We start from the raw sequence: 7,444 nt of genomic DNA, 5'->3' as shown, positions 1-7,444 counted from the left end.
TAACTGCTCATCATGTACATGGAATGGTGGTGGTGCCATGCCATGTATGTTTCTGAAACAAAAATGGGTCACTCATACCACGTCGGAATATTGATTTCAATTTATTATTTATTTATTCATTTATTTATTAAATAAAAAGTTCGCATACATTGGTAACTATATCATTGAAAAATTAATTTATCATTTCTTCTATAATGGTTTGAAACTCGAACTATATGATGTAAGTTCACATATAAATAAATAAATAAAAAGTTCGCATACATAATATTCACCATCACAACGCAGTCTCAATCTAATTAGGTCAAATAAAACAGCTGAAAACCAAAGAAAGAAAACGAAGTTTTTGGAATCACATGTATATAACTTCACAGCACATTCTGAAATACAGACAAGTCATATCTATGTATTAAAAAAAAATGACATAATGAAAATGATAATCAAATATTGGACTTTTACTTGTCTTAAAAAAAAGCCATTTGTCATGCGTGGGTAGTTAGTGTTTGTGACTTTTTCAATCAAATAAATTTATTTAGACCGTTGCTTGGCTTAAGAAGATCGTGCCATTCATACTTGTTTTGTTATAAAAAAATTGTTTTTCTAATTGAACTTTTATCAAGGCTATTATGTTTAAATAAATGGGTTTTCTAACGGTTTTTTCTAATTGAACTTCTAGGCTCAAGAAGAGTATATTGCAATATGAAAGGGTAAACTTTAATCAACATTTGATCATCTTTAAATCAATACACATGATCATGAGAGGCTAATTTTGTTGTAATTTTCATAAATAAAAAAGGTAGTCAGATGTGCAAAAGAGTATACAATTATTAATTAACTCCTAAAATATGATGATGGATTTCCTGTCTGCCAACACTTCTAGTTCCTACCATTGTTTGTGACTCTTCATCAACCACCAAACCCCAACAATCCTCACAAAATCTATACAAAGAGACAATACTCTACATTTAAACTTTAGATAAAAGCCATGAAAAGCCAAATTAAAAGAATAGAACTCAAGAGTCTCTTCTGGCCTAACTAGATGTCGTCCATCTTTAATGGATCGGAAATTGGTGCGAAAGGAAAAAAAAGATATAATGAATTAAAATCTAGTAATTGTGTTCAAATGACTAATAGTAATAAATCCCACAAAAAAGCGAAATCATTTGAGAGAACTTAAATACGATATTTTAATGCAACAAATTTTATCTAAACTTTACTTACTTTATAATCAAACGTCAAATTATCAAATCTTTTCTATCATAGAAAGTTAACACAAAAAAATGTCATGAATTTATACACTTCTCATAATGCTACTTTGTTAAATGTTTTGGGAGTTTTTTTTTTTTTTTTTTTATAGATAGATGAAATAAGTAAGTTATTATAAACTCATACATGTAAGTGGAGGTGTCGATGTTCGAACGCCATCATGAAGTTCGACCTAACAATATTTGTAAGTTGAACTAAAATTTATAACATTTGAGAGTTTTATCACTCATCATAACTTTATTTTTTTTGTCAAATAATTTAGTTGATATAATTCACTTTTTAAAATGAATAAATTAGGTGTTTGGAATTTCAATCCAACCCTTACATATGCTGACCGAGCTATGCGGGACTCGTTATAACTTTTACTCGAATTTGCACTTATGCGTACATAAGATACTTAATTTATTAAAAAATTTAATAAAAGAATAAAATAATAAAAGAGAGTGGACGAAGAAAAACAGAGAGAATAGGAAGAGAAGAGAAGAGACAAGAAGAAAGCATTCAATTTCAAACCGAACAAAAATTACGGACAACTATCTCATTTCATTCTCACCGGAACCCTAACAAATCTCCGGCGAACATTGCCGTCGTCCATGGCGTTCTTCTCCACCGTCTCCACACAATCCCTCCACCAACACTGAACTTCCCTTCCTCCTATTCCGTTCACCGGAAATGGCAAATGCGCCACCGTCCGGTAACCTTACTCCGGTCTCGTTAATCTGTTGAAGCGATCGTAACTAACCGTCCGTCAATCCCGGAGAGATTGTTAGGGCGGTTATGGCGAAGGGAGGACAATGCTTGTTGGAGAAGCTTTGGAGGTGTATTCGAACGGTTTTCTTTGTTGTTGCATTGGTGGTTTCGCTGATTGTTACGTCGCTTCCGGTGGTTGTTGCGGTGGTTGATGTTCTTGTTCCGTGTGTTTTGATCTCCAATTTTACTTGTGTTAATTGCTATAGTTTCAAACAGCTTCTTCGTCGTTACTCTTTCAAGAGTTCTTTGATGGACATTCCTCTTGTTTCAGTCTTAAGATCATTCATCATCATTTGTATACTCTCTCTCTCTCTCTCTCTCTAACTTTTTTTGTTGTGCTGTTTTGTTTGATTTTTGAAGAAATTGTAAAATTTGTGTTTTCTAAGTTTTAATCTTACTTTATGATAACAATTTGTTTGTTTTTATTCTTTTTAATGTGTTTCTTATCTTTGTTTTGTTGTTTTGTTAATTTCCAAGTTAAGTATATGCATATAGTTTTTCAAGTTTATAATTAGATTTTGCTTCATAATCTCTAAGTGCATGTTTGGATTTTGGACTAATTGGTGTTGAGTTTGGCGGTATCACGGTGTGGTACAGTGAGGTTGGCAGAATCATGGTGTGATTTTGGTATAAGGTTCAATTTTGGAGATTCACCAAAATCATGGGCTAGCGTGATTTCGACGAACTCAATGGCAATCCAAACATGTATTTAAATAACTACTTACATGTTCAGTTGTTTAAGTTCTTAAAGTTTTAGATTTTTGTTTATTTTTGTTTTTAGTTCTTGGTTTTTGTGATTTTTACAAAAGCTATAAGTTGGTCCTTCAACAAAATAACGGTGTTATTATGATTTCACGAAACTCACCGTCAATCTAAACATGCATTGATTTTAAATAACTGCTCACATGTTCAGTTGCTTAAGTTGTTTAAGTTTTAGATTCTAGTTTATTTTTGCTATTAGTTCTTGATTTTTCTTATTATTGTCTACCTTTTACATTTAGATTTTGCTTCAACATCTCTAATTGCATGTTGGAATTGTGGTCTTGGCAAAAAAACTATTCTTTGGTGCTTCAACAAAATCACTATGTTACTCTGATTTCGCCAAACTTACCCTCAATCCAAACATGCATTAATTTTAAATAACTGCTCAGATGTTCAGCTGCTTAAGCTGTTTAAGTTTTAGATTCTTGTTTATTTTTTATTAATAATTGAGGAAAAAATTATATTTACAATTTTCAGATTAAATTGAAGTATTAGTGTCTGGTTAACATGTAGAATGAATTTCATGGGTAGAATATGTAGAAAGAAATAGTAATTGGATTTTCTGTGGTTATTATAAATTTTGATGTTGGGTTATTTTTCTCTGTTAATTGCAGGTGTTTATTCAATTTGTGATGGGCCTGCTCTTTCACACGGTCCTTACCTTGGAACTGTGACTCTATGTTCTTTTTCCTCAATTATTCTCCTTTCAGTCAAAGCTTGTCTTTTCACTGTAAATTCCCAGATTGAAGCTGAAGCTTCATTGGCTTCTCTAAAGAGGCAGAGACTCCATTTGAAGAAGTCTTGGGGAATGCCTGTGCTGTTTCTTTCGTCGGTTGTGTTTGCTCTTGGTCATACCGTTGTTGCTTATAGAACCAGCTGCAGAGCACGTAGAAAGTTCTTGTTTCATCGCATTGACCCTGAATCTGTAAGTTTGGAATGGTTATCCAGTCTCTGTAATTTCTCAGGCTGGTTTATATGTTGCTTCTTTGGTTTAAATTGTTTTTGATATAAGCGGTTGTAATACTACAAGTACAGGCTAGCTTAAAAGAAAATTTATAAAATTTTGGTGATTCATGTGAGTTAAAAACGGCATAAGTTTATTTATGCTTTACATAAACAGGTCCTATCGTGCAAAAGTGCTTTCAGTGTCTATCCAAAGGTCCCACGTTCTCCTACTCCTTGTGGGGGAAGAACCCCAAAAAGTGACAGTGAAATGAGGCGGAGACCTTTTGGCACAGCTCGTGACGAAGCATTGCAGGCCAGATTACTTGCAGACTCAGACAGTTGTTTCATTACCTGCCAAGGACTTACTCTTCATTACAAGCTCAGCTTACCTGGATCACCTCCGCATACTTTGTCCTCAACAGCCTGTGTTGAATCAAATTCTAGGTGCAGCACTTCATCAATGGCTGGAGGATTGGAGAAATTTGATAGACATCAGCTAGATATGTCTCCGAAGATAGAGCGGCATTTATACAGGAGCTATAGCAATCAACTCAATGGATCATCTCTATACACACCTCTATTAGATAGTACTGCAACTACTGTTTTTTCTGAAGATATCCCTATTTTTCATCTAGATGGTATTTGTGAAGAAAATGAAACTAGTAAATTGGATTCTTTAACTCTGGAGCAAAATATTGGTCAATTAGGTGCTGTTTTAATACATGGGTTTGGTGGAGGAGTTTTCTCTTGGAGGCATGTGATGGGGTCTCTTGCTAGGGAGATTAATTGCACAGTTGCTGCATTCGATCGGCCTGGTTGGGGATTAAGTTCAAGACCACGTCCGGAGGACTGGGAAGAAAAGGAATTGCCCAATCCTTATAAGCTTGAAAGTCAGGTAATTATAATTTACCATTGGTGCAAGATGTATTAGAAGACGTTTTGTTATTTTCTTAGTTTTGAACTCTTGGTTAAATATTAAATAAGTAATGAATGCAAAGGTCAAACACAGTTATCTGTGTTATGATTAAAATGCTGTCCTTATCACTAGAGGGTCAACCACTGGCTTTCAAATTTCAATCTGGTTGCCCGTTTCTGGTTCTCCTTTTCTTTTTGGTGTTCTTATTCAATGCCATATATTTTAAGAAAAATGCTAGCGACACACTATTTGACACATGATCTACATCTAATGATAGAGTTGGATGGGAAGAGTGTATTGCTATCATTCTTCTAACTTTTTTTCAACCTAAAGTTTATCTGAAATCAATTATCTGATAGATTTTTCTATTCTTTTCTTCAGATTGACTTGCTTTTATCATTCTGTTCTGAGATTGGATTTTCGTCGGTGGTGTTAATTGGTCATGATGATGGAGGATTGCTTGCTCTTATGGCTGCACAAAGAATTAAAACATCAATGAATTGTTGTAATGTGAGTATTTATTCCTTTTTGTTATTTGGTAAATAGGCAACTTGTGTATTTGATATACCTAATCATGCTGCTGAGGTTTTTTTTTCTTATCTAAATGTAAACAACAATGCATGCTTGCAAATTCAGTCACAGCCTAATGTGGTTTTGCAGTTTTGTTTTGGTTTAATTCCTATGAGTTTGGTTTTGTAGCTCTACTGTTTTTATTTTATTTTTTCCAGGGTGTGAATGAGTGTGATCACATAGATAGCTAAATCCCCATAAATGCATGTTTTAGTTGATCATTGATAATATGCGACAATTGATGTGCATGCGTCATATTTGATTTAGTGTTTACTAAAACGTTTTTTCTGGGTCAATTTAGGTTACTATAAAAGGGGTTGTATTGCTAAATGTTAGCTTGTCAAGGGAAGTGGTTCCTTCCTTTGCAAGAATCCTCCTGCATACCTCACTTGGAAAGAAGCATATGGTTCGACCTCTACTAAGGATGGAAATCACTCAAGTGGTGAATCGGCGTGCTTGGTATGATGCTACCAAATTGACTACAGAAGTTTTGAATCTCTATAAGGTATGTTTGTTTCTTAACTTAAACCATGTGTACATGATTTAATTAGGAACTGCTCTGTCCTTTGCATGTTTCAATATGTGAACAGAAGATAAGAAATTGTATGTAATTGCAACGAACTCAGCAAAAAATGTTAATTGGTTGTCACAGCCTAACGCCCTATCCTTGCCTAACCTAGAGATAGAGGCCGAATAATGAGGTATCAGAAATTTGTAGCGCCTAACAACACATGCTTTTGTTTCTGCTTTTCTTAGATAGTTAGGCATGGTGAATAAGTACAGTTTTTTATTAGTTTTTCCGCATATGTCTAATACCTTGTACTTTTTTACTGAGGGAGTATGATTTGAGTTTTTAAATCAATATTCTCTGTTCAAACCTTGCAAATTAGGATGCTACATTTTTACATCATTTCTGAAATCACAAATTTACTGACTTGTGTTATATGTGACTGTTCTTTTTTGTGCTAAGGCTCCACTATCTGTTGAAGGATGGGATGAAGCTGTTCATGAGATTGGTAAGTTGTCATCTGAAACCATCCTTGCAGCAAAAAATGCCGAATCATTGCTACAAGCTGTAGAAGACATTCCAGTCTTAGTTATTGCCGGTGCTGAAGATTCCCTTGTCTCCTTAAAATCTTGTCAAGCTATGGCCTCAAAACTAGAAAATTCTGTAAGTATCCTTCTTTTCACCATACTTTCGTACATTTTTCACAGAACTTGTAAATTCTGCGATATCTAAATACCAATCTGGATCCTCTACAACAACTCCTCCTCCAGTTCCTCTCTGTCGCTCTCCTCATTCGCCTCATCTCTCCTACGTCTCTTCCTCTTCCTCTTTCTCTTATCTTTTTCTGCTCGAGAGGATCATTTTTCATCTAAATGCATCCACAAATACCTTTATTCAATTACCTGTTCTCCATTATGAATTTCCCTGTCATTTGACACACTCTTGTCATATGGTTTTGCGTTTTGCCTCATGAAGTTTCTAATGTTTCTCTTAACCATTTCACATGCAGAGACTTCTTGCAATATCAGGATGTGGCCATTTACCCCATGAAGAGTGTCCAAAGGCATTGCTGGCAGCTATATCACCCTTCATTAGTAGACTCCAGACTGCATCTGACTCTCAAAGACAATAAGTTTATTTCTTTTAATGATTTTACATAGGGTTTTTATAAGAGATTTTCCTTTTCCTTTTTTTTCTTCAACTTCAAGAGAAATGAGACTAAATGGTCATCTTTTCTCTGGGAGTTTTTTTGACGTGTTAGTTTTAGGGGTTTTGATCTTGTGTATTTTCTCCTTTTCTGCCTTCCTTAGTTGTTGTCAATATTATGCATAGGGAGACAGCTTACATTTGTAAATTCATCATCAGATTGAGAACAAATATAATTTAGCATAGTTTGTTTCTGGCTGCTTCCGTTCCTTTTTTTTTTTTTGGTGGATTGAAGGGTCAAAGCCCCACCAAAGAACAACAGTACATGCTAAGCTAAGAGACTATTGAAACAAAAAAAGAAGAGAAATAGAGGGAGAGAGTGAGGAGGGAGAGAAAATGATATGGTGTGAGGAAATAGGGAAGTATGAAGGGGTATTTGTAGGTGGGAATGGTAGTATAGGTTATAACTACCATAAATGTGGTCAAAAAAACGCGTAGATTGAAGGTTGAAAAGGTTACCACCATCCACAAAAACGTTTGTTATTGAGGACAGACCACCGGCCAACTTGCGTGAGTTAACTCGC

General features: G+C 34.6%; 1 protein-coding gene across 1 annotated transcript; it reads left to right on the top strand.

The window, feature by feature from the left end:
• Positions 1-1,683: 1,683 nt before the first annotated feature.
• Positions 1,684-7,114, top strand: LOC25491348 (uncharacterized). Its single transcript, XM_013599244.3, has 7 exons — positions 1,684-2,308; positions 3,390-3,700; positions 3,896-4,615; positions 5,018-5,146; positions 5,508-5,711; positions 6,177-6,377; positions 6,724-7,114. Exons 1-7 carry the CDS (start codon positions 2,041-2,043, stop codon positions 6,844-6,846), a joined length of 1,956 nt encoding a protein of 651 aa, XP_013454698.1. The 5' UTR covers positions 1,684-2,040; the 3' UTR covers positions 6,847-7,114.
• The last annotated feature ends 330 nt before the right edge of the window (positions 7,115-7,444 follow it).

Source organism: Medicago truncatula, chromosome 4 (genome assembly GCF_003473485.1).
Source record: "Medicago truncatula cultivar Jemalong A17 chromosome 4, MtrunA17r5.0-ANR, whole genome shotgun sequence".
In the NCBI taxonomy this organism is placed as follows: Eukaryota; Viridiplantae; Streptophyta; class Magnoliopsida; order Fabales; family Fabaceae; genus Medicago; species Medicago truncatula.
Note: the sequence above shows the minus strand (reverse complement) of the source record. Positions and strands in the feature narration are given on the sequence as shown.